General features: G+C 38.7%; 2 protein-coding genes across 10 annotated transcripts in view; one reads left to right on the plus strand and one right to left on the minus strand.

Annotated features, from left to right (window-relative positions):
* Positions 1-21,229, plus strand: part of SHTN1 (shootin 1) — a 121,657-nt gene extending 100,428 nt beyond the window's left edge. For 2 of the 5 annotated variants that reach the window (XM_055247949.2, XM_055247957.2), the window contains 2 exons: positions 3,704-3,896; positions 19,464-21,229. In XM_055247949.2, coding sequence (XP_055103924.1) covers positions 3,704-3,896; positions 19,464-19,686 — 416 coding nt within the window. In that variant the 3' untranslated portion in view covers positions 19,687-21,229. Of the gene's footprint in view, positions 1-3,703; positions 3,897-5,126; positions 7,293-16,748; positions 16,933-19,463 lie in introns of those variants that run through there. The other 3 variants (XR_010115553.1, XM_063617355.1, XM_055248000.2) reach the window with 3 other exon arrangements.
* The window catches only part of ENO4 (enolase 4), a 412,386-nt gene that overhangs the window by 84,770 nt on the left and 304,375 nt on the right, over positions 1-23,241 (minus strand). The window contains exon 14 of one of the 5 annotated variants that reach the window (XM_063617343.1): positions 17,290-17,458. The exons of the other annotated variants lie outside the window; for them this stretch is intronic. Within the exon in view, the coding sequence (XP_063473413.1) occupies positions 17,427-17,458 (32 nt within the window). The 3' untranslated portion in view covers positions 17,290-17,426. Of the gene's footprint in view, positions 1-17,289; positions 17,459-23,241 lie in introns of those variants that run through there. 5 annotated transcript variants of the gene reach the window in all.

A 23,241-nucleotide genomic window follows, 5' to 3' on the forward strand; every position in this document is an offset into this window, starting at 1 on the left:
AAGTAGCAAGAATATTAAAGATGGGTTTTTGATCATCAAGTTCTAATGTTCAGAGAGAGATTTACTCAGATAATTGAGTAAATTGATTCCTTGAACCCAAAGTGGCTTAATACCAACCAAACTTTTATTATAAGAAGATGAAACTTTTCTTCTTTAAAAAAAAAAGTCAGCCATTCAGTTTTTAGGTTGGTTTGGAAGTTCTATTATGAAAATCTTACAAAGATTCTCCCCTCCTACTGTGCCCCCCAAAACAACTACCTCAGGAAAATTAAGGGGGTACCATAACATTTTTTTTCTTAGGATGGCTTTGCGAGCATTATGCAGCCTCCCCATGACATATCATCGTTATTCATTTTGTGACTTAATCAGTGCTTGAGTCATCCTTTTCATCGTTTCAGCCTTAAAGTGCTCTTGTAAACATTGCTATTTTTAAGGACTTTGTTGATGTGCCATTTTAGTGCTATGTCGTTCACATTTTGTGTTTTGCCACTGGCTTTTTTGTTTCTCCAGAAACATTGTTACTTCACTCACAAATTTGGTCAAAATGTGCAACACTCTCATTTCAGAGTTAGTTTTCAATGGAAGAAGTGAGCAAAGGTTTTTATTTTAGTTAATATGGAAATTTGAATAATTCAGAGTACAGAAAGGAACACATTTCGTGAATATGGTAGGAATATTTCACTTAATGTATTATATTCCACCAATATACAAATATTTGTATTATTTTAGGGCAGTAAGAATAGAAAATACATATTCAATAGAATTGTTAATAAATGAATAGAAAAATGAGAACTCATTGGTGAGGTAGAGAGCAAACACACACTAAGGGAGTGACTTGTAATTGAGCAGAAATTTCCTTTGAGTTTCCTAATAGCCAAAGCAAAAGAAAAAAAAAAAGGAAGGAAACAAACTTATAAACTCTTACCATCTAAAAAAGAAATCATACCATTTTTTAGGTGGTACAAACATTTTTCTATTATCAAACTAGAGGTGGCTTTTACCATGTGAATATTTTTATAAAGGCTATGGAGTGACAAAGTGAAAATTCCAGGGAGGAAAGTAAGGAAGAAAGTAAAGCCACAGAGCTGCATGGTGGGAGTCAGGTGACAGAGGTGAGGAGTTGGATAGTTTGGTGTCTCAGGTACTTGAATCTCTGGGGTGGTTTTCTTCTGCCCAGAAAGGCTTTTGGGAAAGTAAATGTGAGGTCAAAAGTAGAGAAAGGAAACATCAGAAGAGAGACAGCCTGAGAGTTTGCAGAGCTAAGATCTCAGGTTAATGGTTATCTCCCCCAGGGACAAAGGATGTTGTACCCTTTTCCTTAGGATTTTTCTTAGGCATCTAACTAATGTTCCCTTGTTTTACCTAGCCTTGTGGTCTACCAAACTGACATTTCAAAGAGCAGCAAGTGCCTCTTGGAGAACATTGAGTATCTTAAACAGGATACAGTAATAATACTCTTAAACAGTGTACATTTTTAAAAATGTCTTTTTGTATATAAGAACAATATAAGAGCTGTAGCTTAGCTCACTACTTTCCTTCCTTTTTGCAGAAGATGTGTTGGTGTATTCAGAAGCAGATCTTTCTTACAAGCACAGATTGTTTAAAGCTAGCTAGTGTTGTAGTCCATGCTTATCCAAGGGCAGAATAGAGCTGATCAGAAGCAAATCTTTTTTTTTTTTTTTGAGACGGAGTCTTGCTCTGTCGCCCAGGCTGGAGTGCAGTGGCTCAATCTCGGCTCACTGCAAGCTCCGCCTCCCGGGTTCACGCCATTCTCCTGCCTCAGCCTCTCTGAGTAGCTGGGACTACAGGCGCCCGCCACCACGCCCGGCTAATTTTTTGTATTTTTAGTAGAGACGGGGTTTCACCGTGGTCTCAATCTCCTGACCTCATGATCCGCCCGCCTCGGCCTCCCAAAGTGCTGGGATTACAAGCGTGAGCCACCGCACCCGGCGCAGAAGCAAATCTTGAATTCAACTTCATATTTATATTTTCAGGAACTCTAAAATTAATTGATCTTTCTGTTCTGCCCTTCTCTCTTAACTGCCACAGCTCCATGCAACATGAGGCTTGACATAGCTGGAAAGAAAAGGACTTTTTTTCTTTTTTCTCTGAGACAAAGTCTCTCTCTGTCGCCCAGGCTGGAGTGCAGTGGCATGATCACGGCTCACTGCAACCTCTGCCTCCTGAGTTCAAGCGATTCTCTTGCGTCAGCCTCCCATGTAGCTGGGATTACAGGCGCCCACCATCAAACCCAGCTGATTTTTGTATATTTAGTAGAGACAGGGTTTCACCATGTTGGCCGAGTTTGTCTCTAACTCCTGACCTCAGGCGATCCGCCTGCCTCGGCCTCCCAAAGTGCTGGGATTACAGGCATGAGCCACCACTCCCAGCCGGAAAAGGCCTTTTAGATAAAAATATCCAATAATGTCCAAACTTGTCTGCCTAGAGAGTATAGGTGAATTAAATAGGAAAGATAGAAACTAATGCTTTGTGAACTGGGGCTTCCACTAGAACAGAGAGGTCCTGTGTCACCTGCATAGAGCAAGGCTCAGACAGGTGTCCAACAGAATGGGTTCACAATTTTTTAGTCTCTCTTAGGTAGGTTTTTCAAATTAGACCTTCATTTTTAGAGTTGATATGTTACGCTGTTATACTGAGTACATCAAGCACATTAAATCCAAATGTAAGAATAGCATTCCAGAGCTTAATACCAATGGTCAGGGATTAGCTAGCATTTTGGATTATACCCACTAGTGCTTTCCATTTTAAGATGATCTGACATTTGTTAGGGATAGACACCCAAGAGACACCCAAGTTTTGTGCTCTTCTTACTGGCACATTTCAAGGTTATCCTCTCACTTTGTTTCTAGAAATAGTCATTTAATTTGCATATTTGTGACTTATTTCATAAATCTCTTTGTTTTAAAAGCATTCCTTCTGAAGTTTCAAGAAGCACTTACTACAATCATGCTTTGAGAAAAACTGACTAGGATAGAATCTTTCCACCTAAAATTAGGGACTGGCTTCAATGCCCAGAATTTTTAGATTGATATGCCAATAATTCCAGTAACAAGTTTTATTACAGTTTTTAAATTCTGTCCTAAAGAGCAGAAAAGTCCAAAAGGTAAATAGCCAAACTCTTTCCCACTTAATTTTTATGATTTTGTGTCTGTGTTTTAAGAGGAAATAAATCCACTTACTTCTCATTCACATTAAAATGAAAATGTTCATAAAAACTGTTTAATGCTCAAGAAGCCTTCATGAGCCTTTTAGAAACAGCCTTTTGACATGGTTCCGTTTTCTGTTTAAAATGCAGAGCTGAGTTTTGGGAAGAATTAACTCTTGAGAGGCGAAATGGTTCAAGTAGGGCTGTCAGAAAGCCATACTCTATGAGAAGAAAAGACTTTCCACAATTCCAGTATTATGAAGGACCCTGGTCAGTGAGGGAATTGTGGCCTGGGATTTTGTGGTTTCTTAAAGGTCTGTACACAATTTCTCAGCGTGGTCCTGGTAGATTGAAACATAGTAGTACCACTAAAGCGGAACAGATTTCCAACAAGAACATTTTCCAGCATGCTCTTCAAATTTTAACAAACTGGGCCTTTTCAATTCTTGAGGGATTTTCAGCTAATCTGTTTTTCAGTGCCATATTAATAAGCATCATACAGAATTATTAAACTTGAGGTATGTGTTTGGTTTTAAGGTCCAACTGGGATATTAGCCACCTCAGAGTCCAAATCCATGCCAGTGTTGGGTTCTGTATCCAGTGTAACAAAAACAGCCTTGAACAAGAAAACTCTGGAGGCAGAATTCAACAGCCCGTCCCCCCCAACACCTGAGCCAGGTGAAGGGCCCCGTAAATTGGAAGGATGCACAAGTTCCAAGGTTACGTTTCAGTAAGTAACGATGCTCTTTACTAAGTGGTGTATCGAAGAATCTATAATGACTAACTTCTGTGTTTCTTTGATTTGTTTCTCTTCAGAGAGATTTTGATTTGGCTCGCCAGTAAATTCTCTTCTTCTTTTCATTTGATGGGCCAGTTTTTTCATTCTAGGGTCCTAGCTAAGAGATCTCATTCAGATCCAAAGCAAGTACCATGTACAAGGAGAATTACTTCCCCTAAACTGGTTTGGTAATCAGGTTCTTCTACACAAAGAATTGATCTGGATGATACAGACTCTGCATCAGGAGACACTTAATCAGTCTTTCAAGATTAAATACAAGATCATCCCTCTTAATAGTTCATGAGCAGCCCAAGAAGATACTAGATCTTTCAGAGGCTACTTAGAAGGGCACGTTTTTACAACCTTCTTTTCTAGTCTTCAGTTAAAGATGTGCCTAATATTGCTCTATCCTGAAAATGAAAAGATACTATGTAAAGAATTATCTGTAATAGACTTGCTTCAGAGTGGCACTTTGATTGTCAAAGAGTTAATCCTGCTATTGAATGTGTTTCAGACAGATCTAGTGGAGGATCAATTTGTTTTATAACAATGGCAGCTCTTTTTTGAAATTAGTCTACAGTTTTGCTTTAGTTCACTTGCCAGGATGTCAGCTAGTTTGTCACTTAAAGAAAAGGAAGAGGTGAGACAAATCAGATCAGCCGAATATTGTAATCATGGTTAATTAAACCTCTGATTTCCTGTCCTATCAAGAGAGAAAGAACCTCTTTTTTGTAACTCTAGCTGTCTTAGCTTAAAAGGTGAAACCTGGACAAATGAAGTTGAAATTCAATTTGGATCTATTTTTGCCAACTGGTATTTTCTTCCTGTCTTGCATTCTCTCATTGCTACTATTAACTTTTTTTTCTCTTCTGGAATGAATGGCCTTCTTTGCTGATTTACAGTTTTATCTAATTTCACTGTGTTTAAAAGCACATTTTCTCCTGTAGTCATGTGTTTCCTTTCTTTTGACTAGAGTCATTTGAACAGTTCTAACAGAAAGATGATCTATATTCATTCTCCATCTTTCCTATTAAATTTGTTTAACACCTAATTTGACATCAACAGTCTGGCTACATTTGAACCAATATCCAGACACAAAAGCAATTTGGCTGAGACAAGTTAGTTTCTGATAAATGCTTCAGTGTGTGTGTATAGATTTTTTTCCTTTACCATTTTACACAGATAATCTGAATCAGAAAATACTGCAACTCCTTCCTCCTTTTGTCTGCCTTTTGTTCACCAAAAGTAAGTGGAAATTACATTTCCAAGAAAGGAAATGAAATAATTGCAGGCCCAAGGTCTGCAAAATGTGTGTTGAATTGACAGTGAAAAGGATCCATGTGTTGACAGACACAGTTGTTAGATGCCATAAAGGCGGATGTGAAGCTCAATTTATTTCTCATCTTGCTTGTTCAATGACTGCTTAAGAGACACATTCCAATTTAATTTATCTACTTAAAGCTCTAATACAAATGTTTTGGACTGCTGCATTAACTTTTAAACTTTGAAACCTAATGCTCGATTATTTGGTTCTTGACATTCTTTAGCTAAATAAAATAACTGATGCCGTGTATTTTCGTATTGACAGTAATTTATCAAATAAGAGCACCTTTCTGGAAAAATCTGTTTCTTAAGTATAATTAGACTATCCAGATTAATCTGGGAATTCTGTATATGTATAGGGTAATTATTTACCCAGACAGGCACACTTCATTCATTTATGTTTAAGCCTTTTAATGACTAAAAGAAGTTTAACTTAATGTAGTTACATGTAAGCTTTAACAGTTTGTATCATTTGTCAGAATCCCCTAAAACTGGCCTAGCTTCCAGGAATAAGAAGGGTTATTTTCAGTGCTGTTTCTGGCTGGCTTTGACTTATTAATAAGTACTCTATTATACTAACCACATTCTCTTACTTTATAGACTTGGCCTGTCAAAGCACTTTGAAGTTGGGTCAGCAATTAATAAGTAAAATATTTCCTTTGCTTTTAAAAAGTGTCTTTGCATTCTAGTAGTTACACTTCTATTTTATCTGTGGCAACACCACCGTTACTGTTTCATGTGAGCGGCGCTATTGGCTGTTGACCTGAATCAAGGTCAAGGGAGGATGCCAATGACATCGTCTCTAAATACAGACATTACTGCCCCAACATATGTATGCATGCACTCTCTGTCTCACACACACACATACACACACACACACACACACACACACACACCAGCCCCAGCCACTCTAACTTCCCTTCCCCCTCTATTTTGGCCTTTTTGTCCCAGTACCACTTCACCCTAGGCCCTTCGCTGCCTAGTATGGTCTTCTCTAAGAGCTGCATGGCTTACTCCCTCACCTCCATGGATGTGTTGCTCAAATGTTATCTTCTCTATGAGGCCTGGCCTTCTCTACCCTGGCCACCCTATTCAAAATTGTAACTGCTCTTCCCTTAAGCTCTGATTCCCCCTTATCCTACGTCATTTCTCCCTAGAGCAATTATCACCTTCTAACTTACTATATACTTTATATGTATTATATTTATTGTTTTATTTTTTCTCTCCCCCGCTGGAATGTAAGCTCCATGAGGGTAAGAATTTTTCCTGTTTTGTCTACTGATGTGTCTTACACACATGGAACAATTCCTGCCATATGGCAGGCTTTCAATAAATTCTTTTTGAATAAATGAATGAGCACATTTTCAGTATGAATAAAACAGTAGAATATCAACTACAGTACTCAATCAGCATTCTCCCATTATTCAACAGTCACATAGGCACACAAGCTTGATATTAGAGGTTTTTGTTGATTGGTTGTTTGATTGGATTATTTGGTTTTAAGACATTTTTTAAATGCCTGGAAATCATTTATATTCAGCTCAGTCTTGCATATCTTTTTTGCCATTGTGCCTACTCTAAATTAAGTTATCAGAGACAACAGAATACCCAGTTGTAAAAGAAAGATTCACCTGTGCTCACTTGATTGGCCTCAGATGGACAGGAAAGTTTGCAAAACTACCAAGAAAGGTTTTAAGTGTAAAGGTAGAGACAAAGATGTTTTCTGCGTAAGATCTTCACTTAACCAGAAAATTAAATAACATCACACTATACCTAGAAAGTTTTTTTTCTTTTAATAAATTCCTAAAATCAACATATGTATAGATTCCATATAATTGATTAACTCCTCTCTGGTAAATTATAAAGTCAAAGATATACTGATTTATTTCCTAGGGACCTATAAGAAAGCAAGAAACACTTTTAATGCTTAATTATAAGGATTAATTAAAATTAACGTTCCTGTCACCAACATATGCAAAGCAAGGGTATTTTTTTCTGTTTTGTTTTTAAGAAAAAAGAAGAAAAGGAAAGGAAAAGATAATCAGGGCTTGGGAAAGCCTAATTTATTCTGTTTCTATTTTAATACTAGCTTCCAAATGTGTCCTGTTAATTATGTCTAATAAGTATATACCATCTAATGCTAGTATCTTAAATCTCACAGTGAATGTGAATGTTATGAATTCCGATTGGTTATAATTTAGATCAGAATTATGCTCATCATGTCCCTTTATGCTATAAGAGTTTTGTAAAGGGCTGGCCAGGCACATTAAGTGCAAACCTCATTTTTGCTTTCATGTTCTTTCTGTTGACTAAGATTAAATCTGATAATGTTAAAATATAGTAAGGTATTTTATTCACTGATTCAGGCCAATCAATGGGTGGGAATCAAAGAGAGAAAATTCTAAATTATAGAATTTTTTTTTTTTTTTTTGTGATGTAGTCTTGCTGTCACCCAGGCTGGAGTGCAATGGCACGATCTCGGCTCACTGCAACCTCCGCCACCCCAGTTCCAGTGATTCTCCTGCCTCAGCCTCCTGAGTAGCTGTGATTACAGGCGCCCGCCACCATGCCCGGCTAATTTTTGTAGTTTTAGTAGAGACGGGGTTTCACCACGTTGGTCCGGCTGGTCTCGAACTCCTGACCTCAGGTGATCCATCCACCTCAGCCTCCCTTTAAAGTTCTGGGATTACAGGGGTGAGCCACCACACCCAGCCTAAATTATAGACTTTTTAAAAGAAACTCTTTTACTTTGAGACAGCTATAATACCTGGCAATAAAATAATTAAGTGTTGCCCAGGGTCAGAAAAACAAGAGTGATTTGTATTTTAATCAATAAAAGCCTGTAGACGGGAAGGGGAGTAACAAGGAAACAATGTGATTTATTTTCTAAGCCAGTGCCTGTCCACATATGCACAGGGTGGCAAGCAGCATCCAGTTGTTTTGAAGACTTGAACTCTAAAATCAGACAGAGTAGGGTTCAGATCCTGGGTCTGCTGTTTAGATATTTGTGACCCTGGGAAAGTTATGTAATCTATAACTGAATTTCCTGGTGTGTAAATTGATGGTAGTAATGCCTGCCCTGTAGGACCATCATGTAAATTAGATCATATAGGAAAAGCATTTTAATAAATTCCTTTCCTATCTTATCTTATCTTACAATTATATTGCTGAGATAATAGATCATCAAGGACCAAAGCTAAGATACTAGACCCCTGGGTTTTTAACTGGGCCAGATGACTTGGACAAGTCGTTTAACCTCTCTGTGTTTTGTTTTCTTTTTGTTGTGTTTCTTCTAATCCAAAATTGAGGCAAGTAGATTACGTACTGTACAGAGTCCCTTTCAGCTTTCAAATCCCAGTAATTCCTAGCAAATGTGTTCACTTGGTAAAGCTGTTCACGGTTAGGAAAAGGAGTAAGAGGCACATATTTCCTAGCTACGTGTCTCTCAGTGTAGTTTTTATAGAAAAACACAAACCCAGAAATGTAAAATAATTAATTTTTAAAATACATCCTCAGGACTTACAAGTCCAAATCAAAATAACTGTGATCTTTTAGAGTAGTACTCTTAGGGGCCAACATACCCATTGCAGCCCTTCACTATTGCCCCAAATGCATTTAGACCTTTTTAGGTTAGAAGTACCTGATCACAGGCCAGGCATGGTGGCTTACGCCTATAATCCCAGCACTTTGGGAGGCTGAGGCAGGCGGATCACTTGAGGTCAGGAGTTCGAGACCAGCCGGGCCAACATGGCAAAACCCTATCTCTACTAAAAATACAAAAATTAGTCGGGTGGGGTGGCACATGCCTGTAATCCTAGCTACTTAGGAGGCTGAGGAGGCAGGAGAATCGCTTGAACCCAGGAGGTAGAGGTTGCAGTGAGCCGAGATTGTGCCACTGCACTCCAGCCTGGGCCACAGAGCAAGACTCTAACTCAAAAAAAAAAAAAAAAAAAAGTACCTGATCACAGAGAAAATAAATTGGGCAGTCTTTCCCACCTGTTTATTTCGGGGTGGAGAAAATGGGTGAGAAGATGAGAAGATTGCTTCAGAGCCGCTCTGCTGGTCCTCTAAGAGAATAGTGTCAGTATTCATTTTGATCAAAAGATGACGTGACCCATTCTAATCACCACTCTATTCAACATATGTTTCCAAATGACTTTAGCTTTTGAAAGTGGATTCAATTTTTGGACATAGCCGTCAGTTCGCCACCATTGCAGATGTATGTATTTTTTTAATGTGACATAGACACTTGATATGCCTGCCAATCATATTTACCAAAGAGTGTCGTGCAGTACAGTCAAGCTGAAGCTGGTTGCGGCCTAGCCTCCCTTCTTTCACCCCAGCTAGGTTGACTAGTCCCACATTTACACATTCTGGGATGTTGAGTAATGAGTAACTAGGAAATTAATGTTTCTGAAACGTAAGTCGAGCAATAAATAAGAAAACCCAGTATAAGTCAATGTGGGTGAAATTGCCTTCCATTTTAATCCTATGTGAGATACCTGAAACATGTTAACTCTATTATCAACAGAATGCATAAGTCTGATGTTCTTGGTTGATATAGGTATATTAAAGGAAAAAAGCATTTTGGGGAGAAACGCCAAGAAACTTCCATTCTGTGTGTGTGTGTGTGTTTTAAGTTAATACTTCTATTACTCTTTATCAGTATATATTCATAATAAAATAATATCCATCTAAGAGGAAATGTGCTGAAATTATAGTAGGCAGGATGTATATGTTGGCTATAGATGGAGGCTATCGGTAATGGAACCAGCTTCCAGTTTGGGGATTGAGGGTTTTGGAATTTGCTTCTGTGTTGTTGTTACTGTATTTCACTAACATTAAGCAAGGGGCTTTTGTGTATTATTTTAATGCTGCCAAACCTATAGATTGGACATTATCCCCATTTTACAGACGAGAAAACTGAGGCTCAGTGAGGTAAACAACTTGCCCAAAATTACACTTCTAATTGACATTTAGGTCAAATTGCACTTGAACCTTTTAAACTTTATCTCCAACGCCATTGCTTTTTGAACTATGGTGTACTGCGTTTAGTGTCTTAAGAGCTTAAGGAAGGGGAAAGAAAAGAATGACCATAAGATTCCTTCTATAGGAGGTGATGATTCTGCAGCTAAGTTGCTTCATTGACCCTAAGATACTCACATCCTGTTCCTTAGACCCTACATACTCATAGGTAGTTTCATGTCTTCCTTTTCTCATTCTGTAAGGCTAACCTAAGCAATTTAAAGATCTCTTGTCAAGGGAGGAAAGTGTTACCCAGTAAAACAGAGTTCCGAAAAGGAGAGCCTATGTGAATTAGCAAAAAGTCTTAAAGAATAATTGGAAAGAAATTATTTTAATCTTTTTCATGCCAAATGTCCAATAAAGGGCCATGCTTCAAAATAAATTTTAGAAATTAGCCTGTCAGAATACCAGCCTTAAACTACTTTAGTCGTCAGCATAAGTTCCATTTGCACATTTTTTATTTTATTGAACATTTTAACCATGCTGAGAAATAGTTTTTTCCCAGAAGTCAAATACCTTGAAAATTTCTGACCGTAATCATTGGATTAGAAAGATGCTTTTACTAAATGATAATATGATAATATAAAGGTGAATCACTATCTGTGAATCTAGTTGAAAAACATACATTCTAAAGCACCAAATACATTTTACTATTATATCCACTTTATTCTATACCTTCTTAAGAGAGCTTCATGTTTGGTCAATTACTGGTTAACACGTTTGAGTTTGTGTTTATCCATTGGTCATTATGTTTTAGGACATTTTTATTATAAAGAGAGGCAGGACACGTGGGCCTTCAGAATGGAGAAAGAGGTAAGCAGATCTTAAAATGTGTCTGCATCACAGTCAGGCAGAGGCTTAAGAGTTTCATGTTTTCTTGCCATCTTGCTTTTCTCCCCTGAAACCATCTTATCTGAAAGTGGCCCTGCTTTTCTGAATTGAGCTTTTTCATCCGTATTCACACTTTTTCAATTAATTACTTTCAGGAAGTGAATATCCTCCTAACAGTTGCAATTAGACAAGGTAGTCAGCCTCAAAGATGCTTTTTCATTTTATCTAGTTACTTCTATAAAACCTTACTTCAAAAGGGAGAACTCCGTCGAAAGGGAACTCCTGTTCCATTTTAACAGTGTGGTTTGCAGTGCTTTCATAGCTGTGTCATCTTGGTCATTGTCAAAGATCCTTTTAAGCCACAATTAATTGCCAGAGACTCTTCAAGTTAACATTTTTCTAATTTATCATGCTTCTCTTCACCCCAGGTCTCCTCAAAACTGTAAGCTTTATCAAGCTCTTTTAAATTTCCTTTTTAACTGCCAGACAGGCAGTTAGTTTGCTTTTTCGTTTGGGGGAGTCAAAAGAGGTTACATGCTGCCCTAGAAGAATTTAAAAAGCAAAAACCCGTGTAGCAATTATAAAGACTTCAATTTCAATAGAAAATGTTCTTTTCCAGTGAAACCATTTTTATTTTAATTTGCATTTAATTTCTATGTCTGTGGTATCTCTAAATACATGTGACTTTTGGCCCCACACAGATTTATTTTTGTAAGAGTTCATCTTCTTTGGGCCATTAACTGAAACCAAAGGGTAGTTGATAAAAGATAAATTTTAGTTGTCTCTTGGTTGGTGTGACCATTCAAACATTTCCATGAAAGAAAAAAAATCTAATTGCCTTTCAGGTTTTGAATTAAAAGTAAGATTGATTTTTATCATTGTTTGACCTCTAACTGGTCTCTTCGTTCAGTATTTCTAATGTAAAACTAATGTAGAAAAATGAAACAGGAAAGTACTGCTTTTTAGTTTACTGGAGCTGGAGAATCTGAGCTATTTTATTTTATTTTGTTTACTTACTTTCTCTAATCCTATGAAAGATTATGAGCTTTTGAAATACATTAGCAAATAAAAATTGAGATTCTTAACTTACTTTAGGGAAACTTGGCATAAAATTATTCTCTCAAACTAATTATCTCAGCTGGAAATTAATTTAGTTGGCCGTATAACCATTCCTTAAGAGAGGTTTGGGGTCACATTTTGTTCAAATGGAGACTAGGGAAGTTCTTTTAGTCCTGGGATGGAAAGGAGTGGATTTTCTTCCTGATGGATACTCCCACCCCCACCGTTTCCTCATAACCTCCGCTTCTCCGCTTTCTTTCTTTCTCCTTTTTGTGTGTGTGTGTGTGTGAGTGTGTGTGTGCGTGCGTGCACACGAGTGCCTATCAGGGAGGGGGAGGGAGGGCGCCTTCCCTCTACTTAGTAAACATTTGTTTCTGAGAAACTACCAGCTAGCAGAATGAACTGCATGGACGTTACTGCTTAATCTGATGCTCTTATACAATTAAAGGATTTGCTCTGCTCTCAACTGTAATCTTAGTACTGCTGAATTGTGTACTGACACTGCAGGAAACAGCTCTGTTCAGCAAAGCGCTGCTACAGAGGTTCTCCATGTGCGCCTGTACATGGACAATTAAGTTTTAACAACAAAATTAGCAGAACAACTGGATGTCCTGGAAGTTGAGATCCCTTCACTTCATTTTTTTTCCTTCCCCCGCTGCCAAGGAGTTATCCTGTGGACTGCCCGAAAGATCCGCCTGTCAGGATTGTCTTACAGGTGTTCTGAGTTGCTGTGCAAACAGCAACTTCCTTCAGATTAATTGTTGAGGATGTGTTACACCCAGTGTAAAAATGACTGTTAAACTGCTGTTGAGTAAATCTCAAAATTACTGTTAAAATGCTGCTGAGTAATTCTCAATTCTCTCAAAGAATTAATTGCCTTCTAACATTTGCTTCCAGTTGCAAGCACCTATGATTTTTAAGAGACTTTGTATAAAATATACCATTTCTGCATAGAGAACCAAATTGCTTTCGGTACATTGTAGTTTTCTTAACCATTTTTCAATAGTCTCTACAGTGTTTATGTTTCCTTTTATTTGTGTATAGTGGAGTAGAGGGGAGGTTTTTTAATTCAAATAGAAGAAGCTAAAACTCAAATGCAATGTCAGATCTCAGAATAAGCTGACCCAATTTCTGAAAACCAACAAACACATTTCATTTGTAATATTCTTTATTATATAGCTCTATGAAAAGTAATTTATGACTTCCGATCTTAAAAGAGAGTTTAAAATATACATAGTAAATTGAAAGAAAAACTACTACATTTAAAAAATATTTTCCTGAAAACATAGAATGAAAATGCAAGTATTTTGTGCATGGCAGCTGTTTTTAAGGAACCGATGTTATATATGGTGAATTTTGTGGAAGACTTTATGTCTCTTAAAATATTTCTTGTAAATAACATGGCTTTTAATAGCTGGAATCCGAGTGGATTTTCCGTGATGACTTAATGTTGTGCAGAATTATAAAAAGCTAAAAAACGAAGCTTAAGAAAATGATCACCCACATTTCAGAATCTTTGGTTGAGCTGAAATCATAGTTCACGCATTGTCAGTGTTGCTTTTGCTGTGAGAATAGTCCGGTTTCCTGAACCTCCTTGTGCCAGTGTATTTTAGATTCTGTAAATGTGTGCAGTCCAGCCTGCACTAGAAGAATAAGATAATATCCTACAAGGTACAAGGCTCCCTAGCATTGCATTGTGGTCCAGGAGGTAAGCTGTATACTGGGATGCCTGTGCTGCAGTTACTCAGCTAAAGAAAATATTGCTGAGCATAGACACAGATCTTTGCCCAGCCATTGTTACCTACGTTAAAAAGGAATTCTTGTTCATCTTGAGAGTAAATCAGCATCTAGAGGCTGATGTCAGATTTTCAAACATAGTAGTATTCTGTTGTTTAACAGTGTTAATAATTAAATCTACTTTTTCCACAAATAGAAGTGGACCCAAATTGACAAACTAATACATTTTTTGAGCTAAAATGAAGTTTTGAAAAAGTACCCAAAGCAAAAAATAATTGAGCTTTGTTCTGCCTTTATTATATTTAAAAATACTGCTAGAATTGGTAGTAATATAGAAAGTTTCACCTTAGGCTTGAAACTTTATTTTGTGAAGTTTTGGACAAGTGTATTAAAATCTCCTGAAAAATGGAGTTTCCAAAAGAAGCAATCAACACTACCTCTGCTGTAATGCCACTACTGTTCACTGCCGTAACTATATAAAGGGCTTGGAAAAAAATAAGAATCCTTATTTTTACACCAGAGAAAATATAAAAGCAACTTCCTCTTTGGAGTTTTTCCAGGAAACGACTTCATAAAGACAAATTTAAATCTTTCCGTTTTCTGTCCTTGAAGGTGGTAAATATGGTTGCGGTTTTATCCATTTTTATTGTAAATGAAACAGAGTTCAGACCGTCCGGCTGTGCGTCATTTGTTGGATGGCTGCCACAGACTAATGCAGACATCCCACTGGGAGACCAGAGAAGAACTATACTTTGATTCACCAGATTGTGTTAAATAGTCCAGCTGTTGCGATTTGAAAGATAGTTACCTCAGAAGTGAAATAGAAATGAACTTGGCATTTATGCCTCAAACCATTTTTATACTGTTTGGCAATCAGCTTTTCAGAGGTAGCATTTTATAAAATAACTCTCACTGCTTAAAAGTTCATTCACTGTAATGTTCAAAATGTCCCACCTTTATATTATCAGTAAAATTAAGCTTGAGTGATATGCAGAATTCGCATGAAATAAGCATTTCCCCCTTCATTTCATGAGCTTTGATTGTATTCAATTGAGCTCAGAACCACGTCGATTAGGGCTCTTTTGGGCATTAGTTAATTTGAATTGCAGCCGAAATGTTAGCTAGAATGTTGTTGAATATAATTGGAACGTGGAAAGTTGATTTTGAAAGGAATTTCATTGAAAGCAAACAATGTTGTGCTTTTTAAAAATTAGAATGCTGCACTTTCATCTCTTGTAACACAGTCTGAGAAATCACTGAGTCCTGTAAAGTTCAGCGTTGGCATGGCCATTGCCATTGTTCTGATTCTTCTGGTACCAGTACAGTTTGGAGTCAGGTCTTTCCTTTTACTAGTAAGTTGCCCCACCTGCTCAGGCCCCACATTTGGGCTCTCTTGCAGTAGGGGCACAATAGCTGCTTTCTAAAAGGTCACCCAAGTTGTACTTAGGCACCAGGCTTCATAGAGTGGCATAACTGGTATATTTCTCCTAGCTTTTATTTTGCTTTTTGGTTTTTGGTTTTGTCTTGAAATAGCCTTTGAGCACATAGTCTAATATGACCCGTGAAAAATATCTATATGAATGGATCATAAATGACAACCAGTATGTTATGGTAAGAAAAAAATATTGGACAGGAAATCAAGATTCCACTAGTTTAGTCCTGTATCTGCTATTAACAAGTCGTATGCTGATTTAACCTCACCCTTCCTTAGACGCTTCATCTGACAAATGAAGAGGTTAGACTAGCTCACCATGGTGATCCCTTTCAGCCCAAATATCCCACGATTTTAGTTTTAATTTATAAGTGATACTTGTAAAATTTAAGGTTTACTTGCGGATTTTGTGGCATGCAGGAGACAGGCTGCCATCACTTTTTATAAGTACAGACTTTTAATTCCTTATTGTGGTCTTAGTCCTTAATGTTTCATTGAAGTAGAAAAATTGAACAGAATGACAGTATATTACAATTCCTATTGAAGTGTCGCATTTGAGCTTCTGGGGTTTCTACTTGGGGAGAAGCTTCATATTTAACCCTCTAGAACCTGCTACCATGACTACTAGAGTGAGAACTTGGGTTCTTGGCACCATCACTGATGTGACTCTGTGGCCCTTCCCATACCATAGGAATGAAGGTAGAATGAGGCCTAGGAGAAGGAAAGGCCTCTCCTTCCAGAAGGAGCCTTGGGCAGCTGCCCGTGGGAGCCAGGAGTGGACCTAGTGATGTCAAGCCAGGGGGAGCTACAAACCACAGGGGAAAAATTAAAAATAAGGGATAGCTTGAAGGGATAGACTTTTTATTTACAGATCTGGAAGATGGAGATGGAAACAGGGATTCAGAAAGAATGAAATCAGTAAGCATGCCAAAAACTAGCCTATAGCCTCCTGTTTGTAGGAGAAGATGCCTTTGAGAAACAGCATGCTGTCATGGAAAAGGCAGAAACAGGGAGACAGGAGCTTCTGACTTTTGTTCTGACTCTGCCACTGATGAGCTGTGTGGTTTCGGGCCAGTTCCTTCCCCTCCTCATGCCCCATCGTCCTCATCTGTAAAAGGACAGGTCAGACTAGACGATTGCCCTAGTCCCTTTCCACCTTCCACTGGGATTTTAAGGCAGTGGTCATTATCCTTGAGAAACCAGTCACTTTCCCTCCATGCCTAGATTCAGAAAATGCCCACTGCGCCTAGTTCAGTGATAACAAAGGGGTTCTCAAATTGTAGCCTACAAGTGACTTAATAATAGATTAATCTGCAGTCAGGAAGCTTGCTTCAGGACAGGGAAATCGTTCTTTGGACTGAGACAATTCCAGGACAATTTCAGCCTGACAATACTAGGTTTATGAGTTTTCAGTTCAGTCAACATCCATGTATTGCTGCTGTGGAGCCCAGAGAGCACTTCCTGGAAATTTTTAGCCCTGAGCTGATGAAGAAAGCTTTTTCTAGGATCTGTGCACCACCCCTTCACCTGCAGACACACGAGCATGGAAACATCCATGGTAGTTCTACAGAAGTGATGAAGGTTAGTATGGGTTGATGGAAGTTGCTCACCTAGAATGAGAGAAATACTACCTCCTTTGCATGCTGAAAGCAGTTTGGCTGGCTTATGTAAGTGGGCCCAGGCCCAAGATGGTGAAACCATCATACTGGTGACTCGACCTGCAGACTTGGATGGGACTTTCCCTGGAACCTTAGCTGGGCTGCAGCTTTATTTCCTAGAATCCCCTCACCCGTTTGTTTTCAGTTTAGAGTTGCCCACAGATAAATCTGCATGAGATTTAGAAGGCGGAAGTGAAGTCATTGTCTTAAAAAAATTATTTTTAACCCTTGGAAGGTCCGTGTAGGGCAGGCTCTGTTATAGCTTGTGCATGACATTCCTGATGTGCTGACTCACCTAAATGGCATGTGGCAGTGACTGGCCCACAGTTTCTCCAGCTCCCCACATCTCCTCCTCCAGCTTTTCCAAATCCTGGGGCAGGTGCATGTGCAGCTCCCTGGGGAAGGCTCCTGCTTATCCTACAGATTGTCTTGCATCATCAAGATTGGTGCTTGTGAGAGATTGAGAGAGATGTGCAGCTCTAGTTTGTCCCCAGTCTCTGTCACTTTACAGCCGCCTTCCCTCCCAACTGTCAGAACAGCTGACTGCACGCCCAGTGTCAGACGCAGAGGCAGCAGATTTACACAGACGCCATGACTAGTGCCTCCCATTCCCTAAGGTCTAATTCCTCTGATCAATCCTTAATATTACTCGTAGTTGTTCTACTTCTCTCATCACAGGCTTTTAAATATTGTGTGGGTCAGAGAGAGTCAAAACAGGTACCACTGGAGAAATTACACCCCATTCTGATTCCCAAAGCATAGCGGCAGATGTCTGGAGAAGTAGTTCCTTGGCCAAGGTAGATGGACAATGTCATCGTGCCATAATCAGGCAGAAATAAAGGAATCTGTCCTCACTACAGCACAGCCTGTCCCCAGGCTCCTGATTATTTTTGTTTTTACCACCCCTAAGGAAGACAGAGTGTTTGTCACTTAGGATGATGACCGAGCCACACATAGGTAATATAACCCGATAGCTAGAGGGAGTGGTTTTTAAACATTTGGACAGATCTTACAGTACTAGTCAGAAAGTGAAAAAAAAACAGTGTGGTCTTTGGGTTTGAGGTTTTGTGCCTGTGACCGGGTCATGCAGGTTACTTTTGCTCAGTAGTTGATCATTTGTTCTGTTGTTTTTGTTGCAAGAGAGACATCCAGACCTACTCACACCCAAACCTTGATTTCTCCCCCTTCCTTCTGAACCTTTCAGTTTATTAGTATTTGCCCATTCGTTTATTCCACAAATGCATCTGTGCTAGGTGCTGGGGATAGAATTGTGAGTAAAGCTAAACAGTCCCTGCCTCGTGGATGTTTACATGCTATTGGAAGAGACAGACAGGAAACAATTGTGGTAAGTCCAACAAGAGAGAGGTATTAGGTGGTAAAAGAGTGTCTCCTGCCAGCTCTCCCCTGCTGAAGGGGTCAAAGAATAGTAGAAACCAACTCCTGGTGAGGGGCTGGTAGAGCCGTGGGCAGGCACTGGCTGGCAGCTCACCGGCACCTGGCGGAACACCAAGAGGTGGAATGGTGGTGTGCCGGGTCATGGTTAACAGCCAGTTCTCAGGGGCAAAAAGGCCTGATCTTAGCATTTTCCAAAAAGACCAGAAAAGTCCAAAAGTCCCAGCCCTGCCTGTTGCAGCTGCCTCCATCTTCAGGCAGCAGCTCAACAGCCTGAACCTTCGGGTGTTTCAGAGATATCTGTTTCCATAAGGAAATCCTTACCCATTCAGCCTGAGGAGCCATAGCTTCTTGCAGCAGAAGAGACGAGAGGAGGAGTCTGTGGAAAACTGCCTGTGAAATTCCATAAGAAATTTCTCAAGAAACCTGATTCTCCTTTGAGAAACATTAATGGTAACTTAGCATTTTAGCTTCTACTCTGACTCTCTCTCTGCCCTTGGTCCTACCGCCACCCCCTCCTGAAGTCTGACCAGGTCTCCTCTAGTTCGTAATGGCAGCGGCCGGCATGCCTCTCACCTGTCCATCAGTGATGAGGGGTGATTACTCCCCTTGTCCATGCAGGCTCCTGAGGGCTACCCTGCAACCAGCCGTACCCAGGGACACACAGGAGGGAAGGGAGTTAACTGGCTCCATCCAGCTAAGTGAGGGCGGGTGGGGGTCTGGGCAGCAGGCTGTGAGAAATTCACAGTTTGTCCATGAGCTTTACACTTCCTGAGAAGAGAATGCAATTAAGCAGGTAGGTGCATTTGGCTTTTTAACACTTCTGTAGTTAATCGCTCTTTCTCTGCCTTCTTTCTCCTGGCCTTGTGCTCCTAGTATCAGCTGTGTAATCCGATAGCTTCATTTTTTCTTTTAAATGGCTGGCATCTCAAAGACTACTATATGCATGTTGACTAGACTTAGGACATTTTGGGTTTTATGTTGGTCTGAATCCAGAATATCAGAGACAACTATTTTCTCTCTCTGCTTTTTACTTTTTTTGTCTAACTCTTCATCTCATAGGCCTCCCAGTAGCATTGGATGCAGGAAAAAATACATTGACGGTGAAAAACAAGGCGAACCAGTTGTAGTTTTAGATCCTGTTTCTACACATGAACCCCAAACCAAAGACCAGGTTGCTGAAAAAGATCCAACTCAACACAAGGAGGATGAAAGCGAAATTCAACCAGAAAACAAAGAAGACAGCATTGAAAACATGAGAGAGACAGACAGCTCCAACTGCTGATCCATAAACCAGAAGCCTGACATGTTTGGAAGTCCTTTTCAATAAGCACATGATTAGTGTTGGTATATTGGCAAGGGCTGTAGACATTCTTCTCTGGTCACTGTATTCAGAATACAGGTTCTTTTCTGGTGTCACTTTTGTAAGTAGCAACTATAAACATAAGCTGTTTAGCAAAACACACATTCCTAGTAGGTTTTGGTTTTTTGATCTTTATAAAGATGAGATTTTTTTCCTAGTTACTGTATTAAGTATGACTTCTTTTAGAAGGTTACAAAAAAATTCAGATGTTGATACCTTTTTAGGAAATGTGCATACCACTCATCAAATGGAATGCTGAAAGTTTGAGGTGCTTGTAGAGAATCGGATAAACAAAACTGATCAACCTAATGTGATTTTAAAAGCCCCCAAAGAAGCTTCTGTTTTGGGTCTGATCCTCTTGGTGGAGAAACTGCAGCAGCATGGAAATTGTTGGGTACTGTGGCATATAAGTTATTTTCTACAGTAGACTGAGATAAACTGAAAACTCAGGAGCTGGCATCAAACTCGTAGTCCCACAGTCAGTGTTAATTACACACATGGTTAACTATTGGATGAAAAATACATGCTATTGATTGTGTCCAAAGCCTCCCAAGGACCTCCATGGGGATGCTCTGGTAGCCTGAATACAGAACTGAGGTGAAAGTCCAAACCTGGAATTTTATAGTAATAAGTTGGTAAACCATGTGCTCTGTGCTATGAGTTAATTATGTTTTCCCAAATACTAATGTGGCACAAGTACCATATTTTATCAGAATTCTTATGTACAGTACAGTGAAGATAAGTGACAAGCACACATTTTTCTTGCTTCACTGCTGTTCTATATTACACAGGTTTGTTGTTTTTTTAAAAAAGAAATTAAGCAGTAGTTAGTCTCTAAAAATACAATGTTTCAGGCTACCACAGTGAATAAATAGAAATGTAATCAGGGATTAAAAAAAAAAAACTTATGCAGCTTTTCAAAGTTGATTGTTTCAAAATTGGTGTTTATTTAAAATAAGTGGTAATGTACTTGAATGCACTTTTTATGACAATGATTCAGTAATGGTAATTTTACTATTAAAGAAAGTGAAAGGTTTAGTTTTGTTAGCATGGCTCAGCATGTAGCTGTCAGGTGTTTTTCACCTAAGGGCAAAAGAAAGTGATAGTAATAATTGCAGTAGTTGTATTGTATTGTATTTTTGCACGTGTGGTAAGCATAGGCTTGAAGAGGTGGGTAGGCAGGTACATGTACTTCCTAAATTTGGAGATAATTATCTTTCTGTAAGTTCGTTATGCTTGACTGTTTCCATGTTCTCCCAATAATGATTTTACAGTTACTTATCACTTTACTAATGGGGAATTAAAATGTAATGTTTTTCAACTGTATATTTCCTTAACTGGATAATACTGCTATATGATATGCTTACTACAGACTGCATTAATTCACGAAACGAATTCTGTTATGCTGTAATTTGAACTCTCCTCACCACAACTTATTAAAAAGGCACCAATAGTTTCCCATTAAGGGTCAGTTGTGGTTATTATTAACGTTTCTGGTTTAGTTCCCCAAGCTTGACATTCTTTAATAGAAAATTGTATACGATTTGACAACTTTAGTAATTTTTAATAGTCCCTAAGATGGTTTATTGAGTTTTCTTTCATGTTTCTTTGTGCTGTCTTCCTTCTTGCATCTGTGATCTGTCTGCCGGCATGCAACTCACACACATTTAGGAATATAAAAATATGTACACTGTCTTTCCATATTTCATCACACCATCAACAGAATAATATGGTTATCAAAATACCCTCCTTTCTAGGGTAAGAAGTTGCCCTTTGGGTGAAATGTGTTAGCTGGACTAGGGAACAATTAGTAATAGATATTTTGAAAGTGTTCCTGCCTTTTTTAAGCTGCTTACTTTCTCTCACTGTGATTACAAAGCATTTTAAATTAATTTGACATAAAGGTATTTGATGGAAGATATTCACTCACCTTTTTCTGCCTACAGTTTTTCCCTTTTCACTTCGGTTTTGAGGGGGTTTTGCCCCTAGCTGGGGTGACAATTTCAACCAAGCAAGGGATCCCAAATAGGAAGACATAGGAGAACTATGCTTATATTCGCAAGGTATGTTCATAGCTATTGCACACACAAAACTTACATACATCCTGCTTACACAGTTTTAAGTTGGAAGAGACAGCATCTTTATGTTTTTGATTTCTCTAAAAGTTATTTATGCCTCCTTCTGTTTGGGAAAGATAAATTAAGTCTCGTGCGCTATAGAGGATTTTTTTCTTTAAAAAAAACTAATGTTGATGCATTTTATAGCCAGAGTGAGGCACAGAGGTAGAGGTACTTTGTGCCATTGCTATTAAAGAAAAAGAAAATGTCTCTTTTTTTTCTGGAAGAATAAGATTTTAATTAAAGCACTTGCAGCCTTTTGTATCTGAGCTGGTCTCAAAGTCCTCATCCACAGCAGTTTCAACAGCTGAACAGTCCCATGGAAGTTCTGACAGGCAGGCATCAACTGGGCTATTAGCACCCAGCCTAGTTTGCCCTGAGTACAGAGGGTGGATGCTTTGGCTCTAACTACTCACCAATAATTGCTCCTTCCTCACCTTCTTTGTTAATGGTAAACTGCTGGAAATGGAGTAGTACAGGTAACAATTATTTTTAATTGTCTTTCCAGACCAGTTTTTGGTTGTGTGTTCAGTAAATGATAGTCTGTATCACAGCCTTAAAGTCTGGATTATTTTTCTAAATGCATACTCTACATGTTTAGTTACATTCGTTGTGGAACATCATTAGGTTATATACCAATAAGTTGTCGAGAATGGATAACCATCTGTCATTATCACTGACTTTCGAAGACTCATCAAGCAGTCCCTGCATAAGGACTGGAGTGGTTTGAAGTTTCTCTTCCAAGCACTAACATTTCCCTATCCCACAGTCATTTTTAATTTGGGATATGACCGTTTCTTTCATTTCTTTCACAGATGATGTTATATATACGGTTATATAAATATATTTCATATTATATGTTACATAACACAGAGAGAGAAAGTATAAATAGAAAGAGTGCCTAGCACCCTAAGAAATTTAAATTAAAACGCTAATTATCCATTGGTGAGCGCAGTCTCGAGGATAGGTGAGTAAACTGCTCTGTGTTGAAGTTACACTGCTGACCTGGTTATGGTAATAAATCACCTCTTTGGTTAATTTAATTTAGTTATTTTGTTATTTGTTGTACATTTTTGCTTTGGTTTTAGTAATTTAATTATAATTTGTATCACTGTTCCAGGGCATATTCTCATGATGTGTGTGTGTGTGTATGTGTGTGTGTGTGTGTGTGTGTGTGTGTATTTTTCAAAGGGTATGTGAACACCCAGTCATGTTTGTTCTGCCTTTAAAATGAATTTTCCTTCCAGTTTCTCCTACCGGTTGTTTGTTGCTAAGCATCAGGAGAGGCAGTAGCAGCCACAAACTGTGACACAGTTCTTCCAACTTAGAGTGATACCAACCAAGTCTCCTGCCCTGTGCT

Source organism: Symphalangus syndactylus, chromosome 2 (genome assembly GCF_028878055.3).
Source record: "Symphalangus syndactylus isolate Jambi chromosome 2, NHGRI_mSymSyn1-v2.1_pri, whole genome shotgun sequence".
Lineage (NCBI taxonomy): Eukaryota > Metazoa > Chordata > Mammalia > Primates > Hylobatidae > Symphalangus > Symphalangus syndactylus.